This window comes from Microcaecilia unicolor, chromosome 2 (assembly GCF_901765095.1).
Source record: "Microcaecilia unicolor chromosome 2, aMicUni1.1, whole genome shotgun sequence".
Classification (NCBI taxonomy): domain Eukaryota; kingdom Metazoa; phylum Chordata; class Amphibia; order Gymnophiona; family Siphonopidae; genus Microcaecilia; species Microcaecilia unicolor.
The window spans coordinates 493,754,045-493,780,605 of record NC_044032.1 but is presented as its reverse complement, the minus strand read 5'-3'; the positions used below and the strand labels follow the sequence as shown (position 1 = coordinate 493,780,605).

General features: G+C 41.0%; 1 protein-coding gene across 1 annotated transcript in view; it reads left to right on the top strand.

Annotated features, from left to right (window-relative positions):
* The window catches only part of LRPAP1 (LDL receptor related protein associated protein 1), a 53,469-nt gene extending 42,442 nt beyond the window's left edge, over positions 1-11,027 (top strand). The window contains exon 8 of the mRNA XM_030191144.1: positions 10,284-11,027. Coding sequence (XP_030047004.1) covers positions 10,284-10,352 — 69 coding nt within the window. The 3' untranslated portion in view covers positions 10,353-11,027. The remainder of the gene's footprint in view (positions 1-10,283) is intronic.
* The last annotated feature ends 15,534 nt before the right edge of the window (positions 11,028-26,561 follow it).

The window sequence follows — 26,561 nt, the reverse complement described above, 5'->3', positions numbered from 1 at the left end:
TTACATGCATTGCCTGTCACCTATTATTTCTCTGTGATTACTCTGTGACCTCTGATGTGAATTACTTAGAGAGGTCACACAGCTATGTAACTTCCTGTGGGGGTTAGACACAGCAGATGCAGCAGATGCAGCACATGGAGCACATGGAGCTCATGATCTCTCCTAACCTGAGAGGATCTATGGTGGTGTGAGCATCCATTACCATCTAAGCACATGGAAGGAGCTGATAATACAAATGTATAGTAATATGTATATATAAGCCTGTCTGATTATAATCTAACTACAAACTGTGAGTAAACAGATGTTTTGTTACTTCAACTTTAAAGTGACTCAGCAGTGAATTATTCAGGGGTGAATGAGAGAGAGATGAAGAAAGAAATTAACATTTCTAAAGCTGAAGCTGTGTGTACTAAAATCTGCTAATTATTTACTACAAATAATCCAACAAAAGGGTTATGGGCCCAGGGTCCAGGAATTGAAAAAGAAGAGAAATATTACCAGGCAGAAAAAAAGGCCACATTTTTCTCTTAAGTTTTAAAGGAAAGATTCAGTCTGTCTCTCTCTCCCCCCACACAGCAGACAGAAGGCTAAGAAAATGGCTGAGGGAAGAAATTCACCATTTTTCTATTCTCTCAAGGTGCCTAAATTAACTGAGTTTAATTATCGGCAGTGGGAATTAAGATTCATATGTCTCCTTCGAGCAAAAAGATTAGATATATGCTTAGACCAAGACAGAACAGCTGAAAATATGGCTGAATGGGACAATGCAAACTATTATGTGAAGTGCATGCTTTTGGAAGCTCTCTCAGAGAAACAAGCCATATTAGTGGAGGGAAAAGATACACCAAAGGACATTTTATGTAAGCTGAGAACTATGTATGCAACTACATATGCAAAGCAGCAACCAATTTGGTTGGCAGAGTTGAATGAAACCAAATTAAGGGATAAAAGTAAATGTAATGATCACATTATGCATCTTATGTCTTCATTTCAAAAGCTAGAACTTTCTGGAATTCCCATGTGTGATGCATTGAAAAGAGCATTTCTTTTTACCTCACTATCAAAGAAGTTTGATGTTTTTAGGTCTGTAAATGAGGCCATTGAAGGGCAATCTTTTGAACAGGCAACATCAAAACTAAGGCAGGAATGCATAATAAATGATTCTGAGGAGATGTGTTCTCAAAGCAAGTCAGAGAGAAATGAAACAAATTTCTTGGCAAAGAACAGAGGAAGGCGGAGCTATGGGAAAACTCCACCCAAGGGCAAGCTGATTTGCTACTCATGTGGAAAGGAGGGACATGTATCTAAATGGTGTAAGGAAACACAAAACACTCCCTCTAGCTCACCTAAGCCAATGGAACTAAAGAATTTTCAAACCAGGAAATGTATGAAGGACAAAGATAAACAAAAGGGCTTTCTAATGGCAGAAAAATCTTTGACTATGGTAAATAATAATTCAAATGAAAGTACTTGGATTTTGGATTCAGGGAGCACATGCCATTTAACCAATTGTAAGGATTTCTTTCAGGAAATGTGTCCAGAGGAAGGTATTCTTAAAACTGCAAACGCAGGGACTGCTAAGATCCAAGCAAAAGGTATTGGATTCTTAAAATGCAAAGTGTCTAATGAAGTTAAAGAAATTCCTGTAAGTGATGTCTTGTATATTCCCCAAGCAGTTTGCAATATGCTTAGTGTATCTACATTAGATAAGAAGGGATTTGTGATTCATTTTGAAAACAGTAAGTGCACAATCTCTAAAAATGATGAAGTGTATGCTGAAGCTTTTATGCATAATGATGTTTATAAGCTGAACATTTCAGGTGAAGCCTCACATATGGCGCAAGTAAGGAAGAATGATGGTAAATGTAGTCTGGAAATCTGGCACCGCCGCCTGGGACATCGTGATTCTAAGGTGATCCAGGATCTTTACAGTAAGCAACTGGCCACCGGCATTCAGATAAGTGCAGATGCTGGTAAAATGGAGAAATGCATAGACTGTGTTACTCAAAAAGGTGTAAGACCCTCATTTCCTGCATACACAGGAAATAGGAGTAATAAAGTGCTGGACTTAATACACAGTGACTTATGTGGACCGTTTAATATCCCATCATTGGGAAATAACAGATTTGTGCTAATATTCTTGGATGATTTCTCTAGATATTGTGTGGCCTATTTGCTGAAAGAGAAAAGTCAAGTCACAGACATGCTGAAGAAATACGTAGCCATGGTGAGCAATAAATTTGAAAGAAAACCAAAGGTTCTTCAGACCGACAATGGTGGTGAGTTCACTTCACAAAGCATGCGCACATTTCTAGAACAAGAAGGCATTCAACATATCACAACAGTAGCTTATACACCAGAACAAAATTCTGTTGCAGAGAGAAAATTTAGGTCACTTGTGGAAATGACCAGATGTATGCTGTCAGATAGCAATCTCCCTAAAAGACTATGGGGGGAAGCAATTCTCACAGCAGTGTACCTACAAAATAGAATGCCAACTAAAGGCGCTGAGCGCACACCACATGAGACATGGCATGGTAGGAAGCCAAACCTGTCACACATAAGAACATTTGGAAGTACAGCATATGCTCATATACCAAAGCAAAGAAGGCATAAGCTGGATTCCACAACAGAAAGGGGCATTTTAGTTGGCTATGCTCCAGGACACAAAGGATATAGAATTTTGAATCTGAAAACTGGCATTGTTGGCATAAGACATGTTACATATTTTGATGAAAACAAAAGGGTTGATAAAGGCTGGATTATCCCAGATGAGCCTTATCATCCAGAATATGAAACTAGAACCATAATAGACATGCCAGTGTATATAAATGCCATACCAAGGCAGATGTCTGAAAGCAACTCATCTGTATCTAACGAGGAACAGACAGAGGAAGCAGACACAGAAAGGATCATTGAAGAAGACAGTACAGTTGGAGAAGGGGAATCAATTGGAGAAGAACTCTCAGATATAGAGGATGCGGAAAGGTCAGACCAACCTGTTGTCAGACGCTCATCCAGGGAAAACAAAGGTGTTCCACCCCCAAGACTGTCTTACTTAACAAAGTCAGCAGAAGCTCAAGAGCCCTTAACATGGGATGAGATTGAGAAAATGCCAGCAGAAGAAGCTGCTGAATGGCATAAAGCTGCACAAGAAGAAATTGATGCATTGGATAAAAATAATACTTGGATTCTTACAAAATTACCTCCTGGCAAGAAAGCTATAGGATGCAAATGGGTATTCAAGTTAAAAAGGAATGCACAAGGAAAAGTGGAAAGGTATAAAGCCAGATTAGTCGCAAAGGGATATCTTCAAAAATATGGAGAAGATTTTGATGAAGTGTTTGCACCTGTAGTGAAACACACGACAATAAGAACACTTCTGAGCATTGCAGTCTCAAAAGGCATGCAAGTCAACCACATTGATGTGAAAACAGCATTTCTTCACGGAGATATAACTGAGGACTTGTACATGGAACAGCCAACAGGTTTCATAAATACAAAACAAAGACAGCTAGTGTGTAAATTAAACAAAGGTCTTTATGGATTAAAGCAAAGTGCAAAATGTTGGAATGATAAATTGCATGAAATATTGACAAATTTAGGATTTAAGCAAGGTGAAGCAGATAAATGCTTGTACACTAGGTGCACAAATGGACAATATGCATACATTTTAGCTTTTGTTGATGATCTGCTCATTGCAAGCAAAAGTGAGCAAGAGTACAAAGACATTGTAAAATGTTTAAACCTCAATGTTGAGATAAAAGAACTGGGTAATGTGTCATACTATCTTGGTATAGAAATTGAGAAACAAAATGATGGTTCTTATCTTCTAAGCCAGAAGCAGAAAATAAATGAGCTTATTGAAAGTTTAGGTATGCAAGATGCCCAAGTTGTAAGCACTCCCATGATCACTGATTTTCTGAAGGATGAAACAGTAAGAGAACCTTTACCAGATAACATCCAATATAGATCAGCCATAGGTAAGCTTTTATATCTAGCTACCACATACAGGGCTGATATAGCAAATGCAGTAGGAATTTTGAGCAGAAGGGTCAGCTCACCTACCAAATCAGATTGGACTGCAGTTAAAAGGATGGTAAGGTATTTAAAGGGTACCATTGATTGTAAATTAAAGATTTCAGCCAATAGTAATCCAAAACTAATATGTTACTGTGATTCAGATTGGGCAGGGGATCATTCTGATTATAAATCCACAAGTGGATATGTGTTATGTATGGAAATGTACACATTTCATGGGCCAGTCATAAACAAAGTATTGTGAGTTTGTCTTCTACAGAAGCTGAATATGTGGCCATATCGGAAGCGTGCAGAGAACTGATGTGGATTGAAAAACTTTTGCTGGATTTTGGAATAGCTGAAAAGAGACCAATCCAGATAATGGAAGATAATCAGAGCTGCATCCGACTGTCACAGAATGACAAGGTTCAGTCACGCACCAAGCACATCGCAACGAAATACCACAACGTGCGAGAGTTGGCGAAAGAAGGGGTCATCAGTCTACACTATTGTCACACCAGTGAGATGACAGCTGACATCATGACCAAACCGTTACCCAGAGAACATTTTGTGAATCTGCGTATAAAGCTTGGACTTTGTATGAATAAATAATTGCATGACAGTTATGCATGAGAAGGGGTTTGTTGGAATGTAATTGTATTTTACATGCATTGCCTGTCACCTATTATTTCTCTGTGATTACTCTGTGACCTCTGATGTGAATTACTTAGAGAGGTCACACAGCTATGTAACTTCCTGTGGGGGTTAGACACAGCAGATGCAGCAGATGCAGCACATGGAGCACATGGAGCTCATGATCTCTCCTAACCTGAGAGGATCTATGGTGGTGTGAGCATCCATTACCATCTAAGCACATGGAAGGAGCTGATAATACAAATGTATAGTAATATGTATATATAAGCCTGTCTGATTATAATCTAACTACAAACTGTGAGTAAACAGATGTTTTGTTACTTCAACTTTAAAGTGACTCAGCAGTGAATTATTCAGGGGTGAATGAGAGAGAGATGAAGAAAGAAATTAACATTTCTAAAGCTGAAGCTGTGTGTACTAAAATCTGCTAATTATTTACTACAAATAATCCAACAAGTTTGATATACAGTGGGGGAAATAAGTATTTGATCCCTTGCTGATTTTGTAAGTGTGCCCACTGACAAAGACATGAGCAGCCCATAATTGAAGGGTAGGTTATTGGTAACAGTGAGAGATAGCACATCACAAATTAAATCCGGAAAATCACATTGTGGAAAGTATATGAATTTATTTGCATTCTGCAGAGGGAAATAAGTATTTGATCCCCCACCAACCAGTAAGAGATCTGGCCCCTACAGACCAGGTAGATGCTCCAATCAACTCGTTACCTGCATGACAGACAGCTGTCGGCAATGGTCACCTGTATGAAAGACACCTGTCCACAGACTCAGTGAATCAGTCAGACTCTAACCTCTACAAAATGGCCAAGAGCAAGGAGCTGTCTAAGGATGTCAGGGACAAGATCATACACCTGCACAAGGCTGGAATGGGCTACAAAACCATCAGTAAGACGCTGGGCGAGAAGGAGACAACTGTTGGTGCCATAGTAAGAAAATGGAAGAAGTACAAAATGACTGTCAATCGACAAAGATCTGGGGCTCCACGCAAAATCTCACCTCGTGGGGTATCCTTGATCATGAGGAAGGTTAGAAATCAGCCTACAACTACAAGGGGGGAACTTGTCAATGATCTCAAGGCAGCTGGGACCACTGTCACCACGAAAACCATTGGTAACACATTACGACATAACGGATTGCAATCCTGCAGTGCCCGCAAGGTCCCCCTGCTCCGGAAGGCACATGTGACGGCCCGTCTGAAGTTTGCCAGTGAACACCTGGATGATGCCGAGAGTGATTGGGAGAAGGTGCTGTGGTCAGATGAGACAAAAATTGAGCTCTTTGGCATGAACTCAACTCGCCGTGTTTGGAGGAAGAGAAATGCTGCCTATGACCCAAAGAACACCGTCCCCACTGTCAAGCATGGAGGTGGAAATGTTATGTTTTGGGGGTGTTTCTCTGCTAAGGGCACAGGACTACTTCACCGCATCAATGGGAGAATGGATGGGGCCATGTACCGTACAATTCTGAGTGACAACCTCCTTCCCTCCGCCAGGGCCTTAAAAATGGGTCGTGGCTGGGTCTTCCAGCACGACAATGACCCAAAACATACAGCCAAGGCAACAAAGGAGTGGCTCAGGAAGAAGCACATTAGGGTCATGGAGTGGCCTAGCCAGTCACCAGACCTTAATCCATTGAAAACTTATGGAGGGAGCTGAAGCTGCGAGTTGCCAAGCGACAGCCCAGAACTCTTAATGATTTAGAGATGATCTGCAAAGAGGAGTGGACCAAAATTCCTCCTGACATGTGTGCAAACCTCATCATCAACTACAGAAGACGTCTGACCGCTGTGCTTGCCAACAAGGGTTTTGCCACCAAGTATTAGGTCTTGTTTGCCAGAGGGATCAAATACTTATTTCCCTCTGCAGAATGCAAATAAATTCATATACTTTCCACAATGTGATTTTCCGGATTTAATTTGTGATGTGCTATCTCTCACTGTTACCAATAACCTACCCTTCAATTATGGGCTGCTCATGTCTTTGTCAGTGGGCACACTTACAAAATCAGCAAGGGATCAAATACTTATTTCCCCCACTGTATGTAGCTTAAATAATAAAATTAACTTTCTGCCATACTAATTTTTCATTCTGAGAAAAGGATAAGGCAAATGTGCTTTCTTGGACTGAATAACTTTACTTATAGGAAACTTCTTATTTTGCGTAATTAAATTTTATTAAACACAAACCCTTTATTATTTTAAAAAAAACAATGATGGGACTCATTTTCGAAAGAGAAAACATCCAAAAAGCAGCACAAAGTGGCAGATAACTTTTTTTTTTGCTGAAACGTCCAAATCGCTGTTTTTGAATCCCATTTTTAAGATGTTTTTCTATGTAGTTCATTTGCAGTGTGTCAGGGGTGGGATTTCGGGACTCCCAATGCTTGGACTTGTTTCTGCCATAATGGAACAAAGCAAAAACATCGAAGGCTAAAAATTCAGTGTTTTGTTCTAGACCTGTTTTAATCTCAACCAAGTCACAAAACGTTGAATAACCACTGGAGGGATTAAGGCATGACCCCCCCCCCCCCCCTTTTACTCCACCAGTGGTCACTGACCCTCTCCCACCCTCCAAAGATGTGAAAAAGCCAGTACATACCAGGCTGTGTGACAGCTTCAGATGTTATGTCCAGGCCTATTAGAGCACCAAGCAGTTCCCTGGAGTAGCCTAGTGGTCGGTGGTGGGAAGTGTGAGCCGTCCAAAACCCACAAAAAACCTACTGTACCCACATATAGGTGACACCTGCAGACATAAGGGCTGTTGTAGTGATGTACATGGGTACAGTAGGTTTTTGGAGGGTTCACCATCAAACATATAAATGGCAAGTGACCGACTCACCCGCAAATGCGCAGTAGAGACTTCCCTCTCTGTCCCGTCCCCGCGTCAAGACGTGATGACGTCAGAGGACGGAACAGAGAGGGAAAGAAACGATGCGCTGAGGAGTGGACCTGGAACACGGAAGGGGAAGGAGGGAACCGCTGAGGTCGCCGCCGGCACCCCCTCCACCCAGGCCGGGCCTTCTCCTCTCCATTGAACTTACAGCACCGAAACCGCAGCAGACAGATCGCCTCCCGTCGGCCTTCCTTCCCTGCCTGTGTCCCGCCCTCGCCGAAGTTACGTCACACGAGGGACACAGGCAGGGAAGGAAGGCCAACGGGAGGCGATCTGCCTGCTGCGGTTTCGGAGGTGAGGCGCTGTAAGCTCAATTGAGAGGAGAGCCCCCGGGTGGAGGGGGGCCGGCAGCGACCCTGGGGGGGGAGGGGCGGTAGCGGCGACCTCGGGAGGAGGAGGGGCGGCGGTGACCTCGGGGGGGGGGGAGGAGGGAAGGAGAAATGCTGGACATGGATGCAGGTGAGGGAAGACAGGAAGATGCACATGGATGGATGGAGGGGAGGGGACACAGGAGAGGGAAGGGAATAGAGGAAAACAACTGGATGTGAATGGCAGGGGAGGACAGGGGGTAAGAATGAGAGGGGAGGACATGGGGTTAAAGAGAATCTCTGGCCATGGGTGGGGAGGGCAGGGGAGAGAGGAGAGCTAATGGACATAGATGGATGGATGGAGGGGAGGGCAGGAGAAGTGCTGGACATGGATGGAGGAGAGGGAAGACAGGAAGGAGAATGCACATGGATGGAGGGGAGAGGGCAGGGGACAGAGGAATTTTGCAAAATAAAAATCTCGCCCATTTTAACGGGCTAAACGGCTAGTATAATATAAGGGGGTAACGGTGAGATGTGTACCTGGGAGCTTTTATGTCAAGTCCACTGCAGTGCCAGCTAGGGTGCCCATTGCTCTGCTGGGATGTATATATGGTCAGTCTACTAAGAATTCTGGCTTTCCATACATCCCAATGTCTGGTTTTTGTGCGTTTTTCCCTTGAACTTAAAATGGTCCAAAAAGATAGATGCACAAAAACATCCAGCAAATAACCAGTTTTGAAACAAAAAGGTAAACATTTTTCTGGTTCGAAAATCGCTATGCTCGCCACTTGATTTTTGGACGTTTTCAGCAAAATGTCCAAAATCAGATTTAGATGTCATATCAAAAATGCCCTTCCACATGTATGTATTTAGATACATGTACCATAAGATAAAGGAAACGTATCCTATCACTTCCAGTGGAGAGTTTTACTATCCTTAGAAAACAAAATATTAATATCTAGAAAGAGAAAAATACACATAAGAGCAATGCAAAATGACTGCATAATTAACTAGGAGGTATGTCGAGCTGTTTTTATACCATGTCATGTTTGTTGATTGATTGTGGGGTTTTTCTCAGCTACAAGCATTCAAAAACACAATGCCAAATATTAAACATTTTATTTATAAATGGCAAATATGGGTTGAAAGAAGAAGCTTTTTAACTTTTCAAAAGTGTTCCATCAATATTTTATTTATAAATGGCAAATATGGGTTGAAAGAAGAAGCTTTTTAACTTTTCAAAAGTGTTCCATCAATACACTTTAGAAATAGCCAAAATGACAAGTATTTATGCATGTCTGGTCTTTTTGACTTTATTATTAGAAATAGCACCTGTGTCAGTGTACCAACCATTGTACTAGGTCCATTTTTGTATTGTTTGTTTAAAAAAAACAAAACTATAGGGCTCATTTATTATAGCATGTTAGATTTTGTGGTTACCACGCCTTAACGCAAAACCTTAATATGTGATATGTGCAAGTGTAACACGACAAATACTGGCAGTGTGCCCAGCATGTCCCTTTGCTGTTCACATGCTAAAATGTCTATTAGGGTGCAGTAGTCTGGGCACAATCAGCATGGAGACACTTAGGACCAGATTCTATATAAGGCGCCTAAAAAATCCACGCAGTAAACATTTTCGGCTAAGCATATTCTATAAGCGACACCTAGATTTAGGCGCAGTATATAGAATACGCGTAGTTGAAATCCCAGCATCTAAAACTATCGCCTCTATTTATGCCAATGAAAATGTGGCATAAAGCCTGGCACGTAGATTTACTCACACTGGGCTATATTCTATAACTACACGTGTAAATTTGAGAATGCCCATATCCACGCTCCTTTTGAACTGCGCACATTTGAATTTAGGTTCAGTTCATTACAGAATACACTTAGCAAGTTGTGTATGTAAATTCTAATTATTGCCAATTAATGCTTAAGTGCTGTTATCAATGCTGATTAGCTTGTTAAGCCAATTAAGTTACACACGTTGTTATAGAATATGCCTGGATTTCGCTGCAGATCTTTAGGGGCGCTATACAGAATCCGGTAGTTAGCACCTCCTATTAAGTGCAGGGCATATGTGTTATCTGCAGTTTGCTCTCCGTGCTCACTCTCTGCCCATGTCTCACTTAGTTACCACCCCTAACACAAAATTCTCTTAATACATGAATTAGCACTCACTAATCATGAAATAATGCAAAATCACATACTGCGCATGGGTAGTAGCAATTTGCATGTTAACTTCCTAACCTACTTTATACATTTTTTCTGCCAAATAAAAATCCATAGGGCTTCAATGCCTTTTTAGGTTAATTTTCCTTTCCTATTTTATAATGTTTTCAAGTTTTTAAATGTTTTCCGCTGACTGTGTATCTGTTTTTGTATAGGTAAAGAAACACCTGCAAGATCTAACAAGCAGAATCTCTCGGGGAGGTCTTCAGCACAATGAGCTATGAAAGTAGTGGTCATGTATACTGGACTATTTTTGGTATACTCCGAGCCTGATTTATAAATGGCTTGTGATAAAGGCAACTAGCTAGCACTGAACAATGGTGTCGATTTCACATCGATCGTCTTTATTCCCTAAGCACCAATTGCCCCATCAAATCATGTCCCAAAAAATATTTGTGCCCGGTTTCATGGAATCTTAATCTTTCAGAAAGTTACTGTGAATTAGAAGTTGATCTAATGTACTAGAAAATGTTTTAATCCTGGATTAATCTCAGCAGTGATGATCAAATTTTGGTTCTCATCGTGACAGTTTATCCAGTCACTGTGTTTAAAAAAATATTAATGCACTATTACTGAGATTATTGTAAACACATTTTCCTGTTGAAATAAGTAATACTCACAACTTGCTCTACACTTCTAGAACTGTGAAATTATGGTAGAGATCGGCTTTACCCTTTGACATTTTTGTGAACTGCACAGTTTATCCACAATTTGAGGACTACTCTGTCTTCCATCCAATTATAGATTTTAATGGCAGTGGCTTGTCTGGTATCGGTGGATGTTTTTTAAACGAGTTGATGCATCGTGTTGTGGGAAGAAAACATGTTTTGCCAGCAGCACTGACTCCGCAGTTCTGTTCAGTAAGCTTATTTCTAAAAGACACTTTTCTTGACTGTATTTATTTTTTAATACAGATGATAAAATCTTATGGGGTTGACATTCAGTGTTGGCGGTGACAACCATATCAGTTTAAGCGCTGGCATTTAAATTAATACATATATTTATCATTATTTGCACAGTCTGTGGTACTGAATATATGTATTTTACAGCCGCTGTGCTGCCACAGGCCTAAAACTAAACATAGAGGGGTCAGTATTCAAAGGATTTAACTGGCCAGTTAAATCACCTGTTTGGAGCTAACTGCTCATTTTCAGCGGCACTTAATCAGTTGGTGCCACTGAAAATGTTCAGTTAGTGCCCAGCTCAAAACCAGCTATTTTGGGGTGTCCCATGGGGTAGAATTGGCACTTGGCTGGTCGACTTAGCCAGCCAAGGTATCCACATAAAAAGAACTGCATAAAAGTCAGTCCCATCTTTATGCAGTGCCCCATAGCTGGTTAAGTGCTGAAGATCGCATTTAACTGGCTATGTTTTAACCAGCTCCGCAAACCCAGAAATTCAATGCCAAAGCCTGGCATTGAATTTACGGGCTGAGTACCAACAGCTGAATATCAACCCCATAACTTTTAACTTACGCAGATAGTGGCAATATTCAGCAACTATCTAATTCAAAAGTGTGCCGTCATTCTGCCCCACACCCAGCCTTTCACTGTACGAACAATATCATGTCATTCAGACAGATGTTTGGCTTGATGCCGTTTGTACAGGGACAGAATAGCCACAACTAGAGATTTTGTGTTCACCAGCAGCCAGTAAATATATAACTTCCTTTGAATATCAGCCAGTATGGGATTATGTTTGGCAGTTCTGTGCAGCTCACGTGAGTGTTATGGATTCAGCTGGAAGATGTGATGGTCTAGCTTTGGCTACATTTGTATATGTTTAATATTTTGAAAGCTAACATGTAAATAGAAGTTACTACTATAACTGTATTCTGTTTTAGAGGGAAACATTCCATATATTGGACAAATGCAACCATTTTTCTAATGCATTCTTTGAATTCAGTATTTGACATTGTTGGTTATACTACAATAAAAGGATAGGACATCAATATGGTAGAATTTCCAATCTTACTGTAGATAATGTTTAAGACTTGGTTGTTAAGCTGGCCCATGTCAAATGATTACTAATACAGAATTAAACAGCTGGCTTATGATTTTGTTATACTTGTAGTACACGCTACTTTGTTTTATAGTTATAGAGATGCAATGGGAAAGGGGAAATAGAGAGATTTAAATACCTCTAAGGTATAAATACATAGTAGTTGTGCCTTTTTTCAATGGGAAGGAGGCCCTGGAACCTAAGGGGGTGGGGGGGGGGGGTAAAAAGGATGAGGGTAGAAAGGAGCATACCCAATTTTCGAAGGATATATTACTTTACAGAAAGAGTAGTAGACAGCGTGGAACAGAAGATGTTGAAGAGACTGAGCTGTTGGTTTGGGTGGGCAGATTGGATAGGCAATTTTGTTTCTTTCTGCAGTTATTTTCTGTTTCCGTCTGTGCTGTCACCCAAAGAGCCTATAGACTATTTGAGTATTCAACAAGTACCAGAATTGCTGATGATCACATAGTGAATAACAAATAGCATTTTAGAGTTTGATGCTAAACAGGCAGACCTTTTAGTCTGTGGTTCTTGTAGTCTGAAGTGGTGATTAAAATCTGTTTGTCTTATCTTCTTTCTTTTTGCCTTAAAATACATCTAAAAGTTTTTGTCTTTCTAAAGGTTTGCCCTTAGCTATGTCTTGGGACTCCTCTCTTCTTTATAAACATTTCTGTATTTTTCTCTGAGGACAAGCAGGATATTGAAATCTCCACATGGATGATGTCATTTGATGGAGCCCTGTCTGGGAACTTTTTTCCCAGCATTGAAGCACAGCTTTTGAGACTACTTCAGCAATGCATGTATGCCTCTTTTCCTGCCACTGTCAACTCAAGATCTTGTTAGCCCTTTTTGTTTTGATTAGACTTGTGTTTTCATTGGGCTGTCTTCAAACAAGTTCAATTTTATAAAAGTGAAAATTAGAGTAAGTTCTATCACCATCATGTGGTACTGTTCTAGTGGCTGTCTCTAGTTAGGTATTAGTCACTTACAAGTTTCCTTTATTTTTGTCCCCAGCTTGGTGTAGGCCTCTTGGTCTCGAGCAGCAATTTTCATCAAGTGGTTTGATTTCCCTACATCTATTTTTCCAGACAGTATGTCTTAAAAGAAGATCTGTAGTGCTTCCAAGTGCAACAGGACCATATCCATTACAGATATGCATAGCTGGTGCCTGCAGTATCTGGAGCCTGACTATGATCTCCTCTCATTGTATTATATGTTCACAGATGCCAGAGAGGGAGTCGCAGCCATGAAAAACAGCATTGGTAACATGGAATGTTGCTACTATTTGGGTTTCTGCCAGGTACTTGTGACCTGGTTTGGCTGCTATTGGAAACAGGATACTGGGCTAGATGGACCATTGGTCTGACCCAGTGTGGCTATTCTTACGTTGTTATGACCATTGCATTGCCTGCATGAGACAGTTTGATGTGAGTCTGATTCAGAGCATTCTAAAAAAAAATAAAATACTGTTGTCATGTACATATCCAAATTTGAGGGAGATCGGGATTTATGAGTCTGGCTAGAATAAAAGAAACTCAGCTGTCAGAACCAGAAGAAATGCCCTACGTAGATGAAGATCCAAAAGGAGAGATGAGTGTGGTAGTACAGTGGAAAAGAGCTGCCTTTCCAATGATGCAGAGAAGGGCGACGAAAATGATAACGGGGATGGGACGACTTCCCTATGAGGAAATGCTAAAGCGGCTAGGGCTCTTCAGCTTGGAGAAAAGGCAGCTGAGGGGCGATATGATAGAGATCTATAAAATAATGAGTGGAGTTGAACGGGTAGATGTGAAGCGTCTGTTCACGCTTTCCAAAAATACTAGGACTAGGGGGCATGCGATGAAGCTACAATGTAGTAAATTTAAAACGAATCTGAGAGAATTTTTCTTCACTCAACATGTAATTAAACTCTGGAATTCGTTGCCAGAGAATGTGGTAAAGGTGGTTAGCTTAGCAGAGTTTAAAAAAGATTTGGATGGCTTCCTAAAGGAAAAGTCCACAGACCGTTATTAAATGGACTTGGGGAATATCCACTATTTCTGGGATAAGCAGTATAAAATGTTTTGTACATTTTGGGGATCTTGCCGGGTATTTGTGCCCTGGATTGGCCACTGTTGGAAACAGGATGCTGGGCTCGATGGACCTTTGGTCTTGCCCAGTATGGCAATACTTATGTACTTATGTAAAGCTTTTACATCATTGGAAAGGCAGCTCTTCGGCATTGTAGTGGATAAGATTTAGAATGGCACATAAAGCCATTTTTTATAGTAAAACACCAATCGATTTGACAGTATTCTATAAGATTATGTGACCTTTGATGCAGGTGACCTTCACCAAAATACAGCTCCATGTCGGGTCTGTTCAATTTGTGTGTCATGGCTGTGGCCATGCACTCATTTCCTGTGTGCTCCAAGTCTCACTCTGGTATTCGGTGTGTTTCAAGCCCCATTCCTGAAGCCATGACATCAGCAGTGAGGGCTCTCATAAGGAATATTTGGACATTCAAACTTGTGTATCTTGCCTTGCTTCCAGTCTGTTCCTTTGTCTCTTGCCTGATTTCCAGTTGTGTCTTAGCCATGTTTCAGTTTGTACCTGCTTTTGTCTCTTGCCTTGCCTCAGTATGTTCTTGCTTTGCCTCTAGCCTTGCCTTAGTTGCTCCTGCCTTATATTTTAGCTCCAGTTCTTCCCTTGTTTTCTAGCTCCAGTGTTCTGTTTCTGAACCTCCTCGTTCTTTCTAGTTCCAGCCCTGCTCTGTTTCTGCTACAGTCAAGCTCAGTTACTGGTCCTGCTCCAGCCAAGCCTGCTTTATTTCTGATTCCTGCTCCAGCCAAGTCCTGCTTTCGAGTTCCAGAAAATCCAGCCTTGCTTACAAGCTCCAGTTCAGCTTTCCAGTTTCAGTACAGTTTAAAAGCTCCAGTCCAGCTTTCCAGCTCCAGCCTTGTCTGTCTCCAGTCTGAGCCTGCATTGCCTAGTATCAGTCCTAGCCCGGGTGATTCGCGTACTGCTAGCCAGATTCCAGCAGCGGCCCAACTGCTCACTTTCTCCTTGAATTTGTGACATCGTGGTGTTTTTATCAATAAACTTCTTGTTTTGAACCGTGAGACTTCCTTTTGGCTTTTTGTGGATTTCCATTGTCCTACCCTACTCCTTTTTAGGATAAAAAGAACCCAAATAGAAATATTTTCTTCATATAAAAGGCAATTCTATAATGTAGACACCCACATGTATGTATGTTACTACTACTACTACTATTTAGCATGTTCAGCTAGCACTTAAGTGTGAATGTGTGCACATACCTGGGTAAATACTAGCAAGGTGCTTAACCAATAGAAACGTAGTATATATATATTTTTTTATTTTATATTATTTGTCTTTATTACATTTAAAGTCACCCATGGATACACACTTCAAAATGGAAACGCTCAAAGTCTAAAATGGCGTCTCGGCGTCATCACTTGCACATTTGGTTTAAGTAAGCTCATCAATTTAGAAAAAATGCTAATGAGATACTTAGTAAAAAAAAACGTGCCAAATTAATGCAGCTGTTTAAACCATTTGGTTCTAATGTATTTAGATTGAAAATCCATTTGGCTTCTTTCCTTTGTAGTTTCAGCTTACGATCCCCTCCTCTGTTTGATGAATCAATTTTGTCAATCGCACAGCATTGCAAATCCTCGAACCTATGATTTTTTGACAAGCAGTGTTCTACTAATAGTTCCTTGCGAACCTGTCTGCAAATATTGGACCTGTGCTCAAGAATTCTGATCTTAAGGGCTCTAGTGGTCATCCCTATATATGTTTTATTCAGGAATAGCTGATCGCATAAACAACGTGATCAGACAAGCAATTTGTAAAATGACATAAATTGTAAGTCTTATTTGTACTGTGATTGACAAACTGATCTGTTTGGTAATGGGACAAATTTGACAAAGTCCACATTTGAAATGACCATGAATTTTATTAACATGTTTTTTGTGACGTTCCAAATCTGCAGGGCTAATCATCTCTTTGATGTTGCTACATCTTGAAAAGGCAATACGTAAGTTGACGTTTCTGAGTGCAGGAGTGGTTTGCATAATCTCCCATCTGTTCCTGACAATCTGAGCTAGATGTGGACTAGCTTCATTGTACTGCATCACCATAGTGAATATGTTATCATTGATTTTATTCTTGGTGGTGCTTGACAGAAGTAGTTCCCTGTTATTGTATTTGGCTCTATGGTAGGCTCTTTTGAGAGCTGTGTTAGAATATCCTCTCTTGGCCAAATCGTTCATCTAATTCTGGGCTTGTGATTTAAAGGTATGCATTTCAGTGCATATACGTCTCAATCTTAACATTTGTGAGAATGGAAGGCTATTCTTCAATTGTTTTGGGTGGCAGCTGGAAATATGCAAAAATGTATTTCTATCAGTGTGTTTTTTATAAACTTTGGTTACAAAACTGTTTTGATGAATTTGCACATCAACATCCAAATAATTGATTCATTCATAAGAGTGCTGTACAGTGAATTGGATATCTTCATTACAGCTATTTATCCATTTCATAAAATTCACTAGGTCTTGTATTGTACCACTCCACAACATAAAAATGTTGTCAATATATCTCCACCACTTCATAATGGCATCCTGAAAAGGACAGTGGGCAATCCATTCTTTCTCAAAATCAGACATGTATAGATTAGCAATTGATGGTGCGAATGTTGCCCCAGTGATGCCTGTGGGAAAGAGGAACCCAAATTATAGCTATCCAGCTTATTTTTGAAGGAGATCGCCGGCCATCTTCCAACACAAATCGGGAGATGGCCAGCATTCTCCTGAACCCGGCCAAATCGGTATAATCGAAAGCTGATTTTGGCCGACAATGGAAAAAAGAAAGCCGGCCCTGACGAGCATTTCGCCGGATTCACTTGGTCCCTTTTTTTCACGACCAAGCTTCAAAAAGGTGCCCCAACTAACCAAATGACCACCGGAGGGAATCGGGGATGACCTCCCCTTACTCCCCCAGTGGTCACCAACCCCCTCCCACCCAAAAAAAAAAAAATATATATATATATATATATTTTTTTTTTTTTTTTGCCAGCCTCAAATGTCATACCCAGCTCCCTGACAGCAGTATGCAGGTCCCTGGAGCAGTATTTAGTGGGTGCAGTGCACTTCAGGCAGGTAAACCCACTGTACCCACATGTAGGTGCCCCCCTTCATCCATAAAGGCTATGGTAATGGTGTAGAGTTGTGGGGAGTGGGGGGGATTTGGGGGGCTCAGCACCCAAGGTAAGGGAGCTATGCACCTGGGAGCTATTTTTATTTATTTTTTTAATTTTTAGAAGTGCCCCCTAGGGTGCCCGGTTGGTGTCCTGGCATGTGAGGGGGACCCAGTGCATTACAAATGCTGGCTCCTCCCACGACCAAATGCCTTGGATTTGGCCGGGTTTGAGATCGCTGGCATTAGTTTCCATTAGCGGTGAAAAACGATGCCGGCCATCTCAAACCCGGCCATCTCTGACATTTGGCCGGCCCCAACCATATTATAGAAACAAAAGATGGGCGGCCATCTTTTTTGATAATACGGTTTGGGACTGCTCTTTGCGGCAACGGCCATATAGATGGCTGCCGCAGTTCGATTATGCCCCTCTGTCATGCAAGGTTCCATGTTAGGAGTCACGGACCAAGAAAGAGATCTAGGTGTCGTTGTCGATTGATACATTGAAACCTTCTGCTCAGTTTGCTGCTGCAGCTAAGAAAGCAAATAGAATGTTAGGTGTTATTAGGAAAGGAATGGAAAACAAAAATGAAGATGTTATAATGCCTTTGTATCGCTCCATGGTGCGACCTCACCTCGAATACTGTGTTCAATTCTGGTCACCGCATCTCAAAAAAGATATAGTGGAATTAGAAAAGGTACAGAGAAGGGCGACGAAAATGATAAAGGGGATGGGACGACTTCCCTATGAGGAAAGGCTAAAGTGGCTAGGGTTCTTCAGCTTGGAGAAAAGGTGGCTGAGGGGAGATATGATAGAGGTCTATAAAATAATGAGTGGAGTTGAACAGGTAGATGTGAAGCATCTGTTTACGCTTTATAAAAAATACTAGGACTAGGGGGCATGCGATGAAGCTACAATGTAGTAAATTTAAAACTAATCTGAGAAAATTTTTCTTCACTCAACGTGTAATTAAACTCTGGAATTGGTTGCCAGAGAATGTGGTAAAGGCGGCGGTTAGCTTAGCGGAGTTTTAAAAAGGTTTGGACGGCTTTCTAAAGGAAAAGTCCATAGACCATTATTAAATGGACTTGGGGGAAATCCACTATTTCTTGGATAAACAGTATAAAATATTTTGTACTTTTTTGGGATCTTGCCAGGTATTTGTGACCTGGATTGGCCACTGTTGGAAACAGGATGCTGGGCTTGATGGACCTTTGGTCTTTCCCAGTATGGCAATACTTATGTACTGATCACCCTTCCACCTCTCCTTGTTTCTCACCCTATCCCACCCCCACCCCTACCTTTCCCTGTGAGACTACTATTGGAATACTTCCACGTGGAGGAGTAGCCTAGTGGTTAGGGTGGTGGACTTTGGTCCTGGGGAACTGAGGAACTGAGTTCGATTCCCGGCACAGGGACTCTGGGCAAGTCACTTAACCCTCCATTGCCTACCGCATTGAGCCTGCCATGAGTGGGAAAGCGCGGGGTACAAATGTAATAAAATAAAATATATATTCTGATATTTGTCATCTTTTGCTCATTTCTGATCTGAAGGCATTGAAAGCTAGTCAAAACTGTATTAAGTTAGTCCAATAAAAAAGGTATTATCTTGTTTAAAAATTTTGTATTATTTCTATTTATTACCTTTAAGGTGGACTAACATAGTAACCACACTTTTCCAGCAGCTACAGGAGTTGTGTTTGCCATTAGTATTTATGCATTCTTTTCAAAACTCCTCAGCCATGGCAAAGAGCAGACATGCTTCACTAGTTACATTCTCTGCAGAATTGTTTTCCCTAACAGGTCTTGTAGGATGGATTTTTCAAAGCATAAATTTCACATTAACATAACTCTGGCATATAGAGATGACCACAAACTGTATTAGTGAACGCATTTAAGTGGACTAATCCATTTAGGACTAAGTTCTATATATGGTACCGAAAAATCAGCGCTGATAAAAAAAAAAACGCTAAGCGCTATTCTATAAATGGCGCTCAGAGTTGGGTGCTGTTTATAAAATAGCATTTGGTGCCGGGATCTGTACCCAATTATGGGTGCAAAGATTTACACCAACTGAAACCTAGTGTAAATTTTGGTGCCTAAATTAGGCACAGCTCTCCCTTATTCAACACTGCATGTAAATTCCAGGAATGCCTCTGATCTGCCCATGTCCCTCCCATGGCCACATCCCTTTTTCAGATCATGTGTGGTTCCTGGCACCTAAACATGTGCATATAAATTTAAGTTAATGTCATTTAGCACCAATAATTGGTTGTTAGCATCCAATTGGCACTAATTGGCTCATTTGGCAATTAAATTAACCTACCCTGTTTCTAAAGAACATCGAAGGGGTGATGCTAGAAGCCTTATTTGCAAATGTATATGGAAATGGTGATTTTACAAAAGGTGCCAGTTACCACCTGGATGTCCAAAATACATCACAATTGCAAGAAGGCATGTTAGGGGCATGGTTTGAGCAGATCAACAATCTACATGTGTTCCTCATTTTATAAAGGGAATGTACTTGTAGGACCTAATTTCCACATGGGGATTTACAGCCATTCTATGAAACATACAGGATTAAAAAGTGCTTTTTTTCAGGCAGCCATGTACAGGAGTGAACGAGTTTATTTTCGCCCTCCAAACTGAAAATAAATTAAATTGTGACTTATATTTACAAATATAGGTTTGCAAAATGGCTGACATACTTGTGTAAGGTAGGAAATACCAACTACATGTGTACATTGCAGAATTTCTTCTCTTGATATTTCCCACATGTATATTTCTAAAACTTTTGCTTCTACTGCATGTGCCGGCAAACAAATGAGCATTCTTGCAAGTATCAATGAGCTACAGCCAAAATGCTTACAAAATATATGCAGTTAAACTTTGCTAATTACGGATCATTGAGAACAAAAATGATGCTTAAAACTACTGTTGATTGGTTCTAGTTTTCGAGATATGCTACTGGGTCAGAATATACGTCTGTGCGAGCGGAGGAAGCTAAGTGAGTTATAAAGGGAAAGGATCTCAGTTTAAACTGGAAATGACTAAACTACATCTGCATCTGTGAATAAATCTATGACCAGTTTTGGACAGTACTTGCTTTTTAAGCAAAACAATGAATGATTGCATTGTCATATGTGATATGAATTGCTTTGTGCTATTTGTAGAAATCATGGATGTTGCAACTATAACTCAGCTTACATCACTCTGCTGAACAAATTGTCAACTCCAGAGCTCATATTGGGGGAAATTCTATGTTTAAACATTTTATTGAACAATAAGGGAACAAATACTATAGATTCATGTCATCATTTTACAACAATTTATTGGGGGAAGTTCTATAAATGGCGCTCAAAAATCAGCACTAAGCATGATTCTATAAAAGGTGCAGATTCTCACTTAGCGCCGATCTCTGTGCCTAGCTTTGGGCACTAGAGCTGACGCCTGCTGAAACCTGGTGTAAATGCTGGTGCCCAAGTTAGGCATGCTTAGGCAGTATTCTGAACGCCCATGACCATGCCTCCTTTTGAGTTATGTGCTAGTAGAGTTAGGCCGCTATATACACAGAAGAAACAAATCCTCGCAGGATAGGAAATATGTAACACAACAGCGAAGATGATGTTAAGAATAAGCAGATGATGCTTCAGATGGTCTAAAAGTTTTATTGTGGAACAAACGAGACTCAACACAGTTGTGTTTTGGCTGACAAGGCCTGCAGCAGGAGTCTCTTTGTACTGAATCGTCCACTTGAAATAATATCTGTAGTCAGTACAAAAAAAGCAACAAACAAAGTGCACTGTGCATCAAAACAATCAAAGATATCTGTGGAAGCAACTAACAAAGCGCACTGCGTGCCAAGGCAGTCACAAAATCACACGAACTTCTGAACTCCGAGTAAAAGCTCATTGTTTCCTTGGACCTTCTAGAATATCATGCAGCCAGATGTGTGCACAAATTTTGATGGGTGCCAATTAACTTCTGTAATTGGTTGTTAGCACCCAATTATTGATGTTAACTGGCTCATTAACCAATTAATCTGTGCACACATCTCAGGAGTGTGTGCAAATCCAGTTTTCATATATAGAATCCGGGAGATAGTGTTATGCTCTCTTACTTGTCAGTGTTTGATTTTTGCAAAGGGACACATATTTCTTTAGCTAAAGAGCTACTGCACACTTTTTTGAACAATGCAGCTATTGTCTGCTGTTTGTGATGTAGAGACCTTTGCATCACAGAAGCGAAATATAACCGCTGTGGTTAAGAAAGACATCCATCTTTATTTTTGCTGTAAAATTGGAGATGAGGACAAGAGCTGGGCACCACACTTATGTTGCAACACTTTTGCAACCAATCTTCATCATTGTTTGAACAGGAACAGGAAGCTATACACTCAGTACCCCACAGAGAAGGACTGCTGGTTCCTGATGCACCAGAATCATTCTCACTTAAGTCCAATGAGGAAGAGCATGAAACTTCTGGATATGCACAATGAATAAGCATGAACTTGATTTGCATACACTGCCTCCATTGTATGCAAACCTCTTTCATGCATATTCATTGTGGATATCCTGAAAACCTGACTGGCACGGGGTACTCCAGGACTGGACTTGGGAAACACTGCTCTAATGGAAGCCAAAGAGTAGCTGCAAGGAAAACAAAACAATAGGTCCTGATAATCACACTAACTCAAAGAAACAGGATCTATGTAATTGGGGGATGGGGGGAACTATTTTCAAATAGCCCATTTTTCTCAGATTATTCTGGGAGAGGTAGTGTTGGGGTAATCATGATTGCTGGGAAAGCCAAGATGCATAAAGTTTAGTTAGGTGTAGGTTGAGGGGGCACATGACTGAAGGTTTGCCTAGGGCAGTGCTTCTCAACCCAGTCCTTCAGGCACACCTAGTCCCATCAGGTTTTCAGGGTATCCACAATGAATAGCCATGAGATAGATTTGCATGCACTGCCTCCTTGATATGTAAATCTATCTCATGCATATTCATTGTGGATATCCTAAAAACCTGACGGGGCTAGGTGTGCCTCAAGGACTGGTCCTGGGCCTCTGTTCTGTCCTCTATTGTACCTCAGCATTGATGAAGCAAGAGGAGAAAGTGTGTTTTACCTTGATCCTGCTGCTTCATGGTTCAATATTAATGACACTTTTGCCACCCTGTGCTTCAACCACACATTTTGCAGATGTTCAGTGTGCAAGATGAAAAAGAGGCTATTTAGTGCTAGATTTCCTGCTTCTTTCATAGTATTGAGGACTGAGATGTCTGTGGTAACATAGTGTTGGTATATCAAATATGGCTGCTTTAAAATATGATTGAATTAAAAAGGAGCTTCAAAATATGACTCTGTTAAAAAGGAGCAGGGCCACTTGTTTGATATATGAAAATACTGTGCTAATGAACTCGGAACACAGTATTTACAAAAGAATTGAAATTGACCTTGACTATGTCGCTTGAGCAAAGTTAATTAAACCTCTTGAGGTGTAGTTAGCTGATAGCAGCACTAACATTTCTATCTGGTGCTGAAGGGTTATTGTAAGATGTAAGGGAATTATCTTTAATTGGGATTAATTTTATTCTGGCACTGTAGTTCTGATTATGATGCCAGGGAATGCCTGGTTGTAACCTCTATTACAAGTCTTGCCATGCAAGAGCTAAACACTCTCCAGCATCCAAAGTAAAAAGAACTTTTCATTTCTTTCTTTTCTTTTTCACTTTTCTGACTAATATTCTACTGGAGCGTATCCTGGCTCATTTTCCATACTGTTGCAACTACTGGAAGCATTTCTATTGAACATACATGGTAAGATTTTAACTTGCTTGCACACATTAGGCCAATGGTTTCCAAACCTGGAGGCACCCCAGCCAGATCTGCATGCAGTGGAGGCAGTGTATGCAAATCTCTCTCATGAATATTCATTGTGGATATCCTAACAACCTGACTGGCTGGGATGCCTCCAGGATCAGGTTTAGGAACCACTGCACTAGGCCATATTCATATTGTGAAGGTCATGGAGAGAATCGACCTAGGCTTCCGACAACTTAACCTCCCGAACACGAACTCCCAGCAGCAATTGTAAAACACTTGTAACTCACAAAATAGAAAAAAAAACTGTAAGCACCACTGTTCCATGTGAACAGTAACATTGTTCTATCGAAACTCTAACCAATTCAACCTAGTCTCTTGTAAGCCACATTGAACCTACCACAGGTGAAAAAAATGTGTGGTACAAATGCAGAATTAATAATAATAATAATGTTATTTACAATGTATCGCTCACTGCAAGAACTAAAGTGGCACCACCAGCCTCCCTGGTTGATTGAGCAGGGTAGCTGCTCTTTGCCCTCATAATACCAGCCTCTAATATTCTACTTAAATGCCCAGTTTTAATTGGCACTGGTGATTATCCAAATAGTTTGCAATATGATTCTGACACAAGTACTATACAAAAATGCAAATGCTATTTAATTAAGCAATAACCATGAGCAGTTGGAGTGAAAATGTCAACAACATGTCTACTGAAATATAATGAATGTACCCCAGACACTGCTTATATGAAGTTCTCAACTGTGCTCCCTCTGCAATCATAACATTTAACAAGAACATAAGAAAGGCTATTCTGAATCCATGGAGCCCAGCATCAAGTCTCCAACAGTGGAAACAACAATTACTTCAACAAAGCCATCATATTATCATCCAGGCTGGGAAAGAAACAAGTACAAAAATCAGGCTCCCAAATCACTGGTGTGGAGTAATGAAAGCCAGGGCAAACTGCTTCCATTATGAACGGTGAATGGAAACAGCTAAGGACAAGAACTCATCCCCTCGCCTCCAAATATTTAAACACCGTGGTCAACACTGAATTCAAATGCAGACCTCAGCACTTAAATCTACTCCTGAATACTCACCGCTGGCCAACGTCTGGCTACCAGCACAAAATTTCACCCTATAGACTGGCTTCTATAAACCACTTTGAATGTAGTTGCAAAAAAAAAAAAAGAAAGTTGGTATAACAAGTCCTATTCCCATTCTCATTGCATGGTAGTTAAGCCACTTTCACAAGAACCAAAAGCTTCAAAATTCCCTCTGGTGCCCCTAGAAGAGAAGCTCAAACACTGAAGTATTTTGGGTGAGTGTTTTTCAGAATGCTGTGCTAATATCCCATCAGCTCTTCATGGGGCATATACTTGCACGATTCTGTGTGCGATCTAGTGCAGTTGTCGACACTCTCCCCAGGAGAAAGCCAAAGAACTCCATGGGCTAATTCCCACAGAAAGTACAACCTATATTTTAGATATAATACTGAGAACTTCTGCAATGGGTATTGGTGCCCGCAGACTTGCCAGGTTACTTTCTACCATGCCTTGGAGGGAATCTCTTTGTGACTCTCATCAAGCAACATAGTGATACCCTTAAGATCCTCTCCAGGCCTGTTTCAGTCCAGCCACTTCTTCCAAAAAGTATCAAGGTGTGGGGCAAGTGATATTTTCCTCCTCTCAAATGTGTAGGTATAGTACTTTCTCCTACTCATTCCAAACTAGACAGGAATTTCGCTCTTGTACAAGACAGCAGAGGACCCAGAAACCCCAGGTAGCCAAAACTAGAAATGGGGCTTTGACTGCCTCCAAGAGAGTATAGCATCAGTTCCTGTATCTATTGCAGATTTCCTACCAGTAGGAGGGAGGGTAATTTTTTTTTTTTTTTTTTTTACAAACTGGTCACCGAAACTTCCAGCGGCAGCCTCACGAGATTGCTGCTTGAAGTCTCGGCAGCCATTTTGAAGAAGCGGTGGTGCTGGCAAGAGTGGCGGCAGTGGGCAGGAAAGAGTAGGGCTCTTTCCTGCTCCCTAAGAGGCCACTAGGCCACCATGGCATGTTAAGGTAGGCCCAGCAAGGGCCCACCGAGGCTCGAGGGATGAGGCAGCGGGCCGGCCAGTCGGCCACTACCGCATTCCCCGTTCACTGTACTGCACTGCAGGAACAACTGCAGTAAAGATTCTGCATGACAAAAGTGCATTTCTGTATGACTGGCAAATTCTGCGTTGCGCAGAATTCTGGCAGGAGTAGGTGTTGCAGTAGTTTGCCTCTTACCCTGTGTTACTAAATTTTTTGTCTGGGGTGTGACATGGGCAAAGAGTAGGTACGGAAGCGCTAGCTAGCAAGTTACACTTACCGCTTGCTAATGCAGAGTTAATGCAGGAGCACTTAATGCCGGTAAGTGGTCCTTCATGAACTCTTAGCAGATTCCTTGTGCTAATGTGAACATTAATCCATGACCTGCAATGAAAAAAAAAATGGGGACACATTAGTTTTCCGTTTGCTCATGTTAGATCCTTCATGAACATGCATTAAACCCAAAACTTAACATACTTTAGTAAAAGAGCACCTTGGGTTATGTTGAAAATATGTCAAGAAAATGTAAAGAAATATATGTATCTGAATGAATCTGCTTTGGGGCTAGATTGTGTACTATTTTGATGAGGCTAACAGAGGAGAAATGTTTGCAGGATTTGGATCTTTGAAAAAGAAAAACAATAAATATGAATTTGAGGATGGTATAAGACTGTTATCTTTGTACCGTTCTGAGAACAAAAAGGCGACGTACATCTGAGCTAGATTTTTTATCTTCAAAAAGTATTCTGTTCCTTTAGCATAATGCAATTAGATGAAGAAAGTGCTGAAGCTGCACAGCCTGCAACCAAGGGCACGTGTAAGAGGTCTGGATGCTACTTGTTACAACTGAGGTGCGGCCTTCTTCATGAGGCTGAGTGGGGAGAGGTTGAACCAATCACAGTTCATTCATCAAGATGGGGCTTTCTAACCTGCAAAACGTACTACTACCCATTTTAAAAACTTAAGAAATCAGGCCTGCCCTTCAGATACAGGGTTCCTTTTACAAAAGTTTGAGGAAAAGTGGCCTTAGCCTGCCCTTGTCCCAAGTGCTAAGGCTACTTTCTACTGCAGCAATAACATGACAGATTTCCATTTTTAAAAAATTAATGACCATGCGCTGACATTGCTATTACAGTGCGGCTATTAAACAATTAGCATGTGAGCACTTAACTGACACCTATTTTGTAGGCGGTAAGGACTTGCATGCTAATCAGGGCACTATCAGTGGTGACATGCCCCCTCTCTGCCCCCTCACTTGCCCCCTCTGCCATAAAAATGAAAATATTTATTAGTGTGCGAATTGAGCTCACTTCTAGAAGTTACCA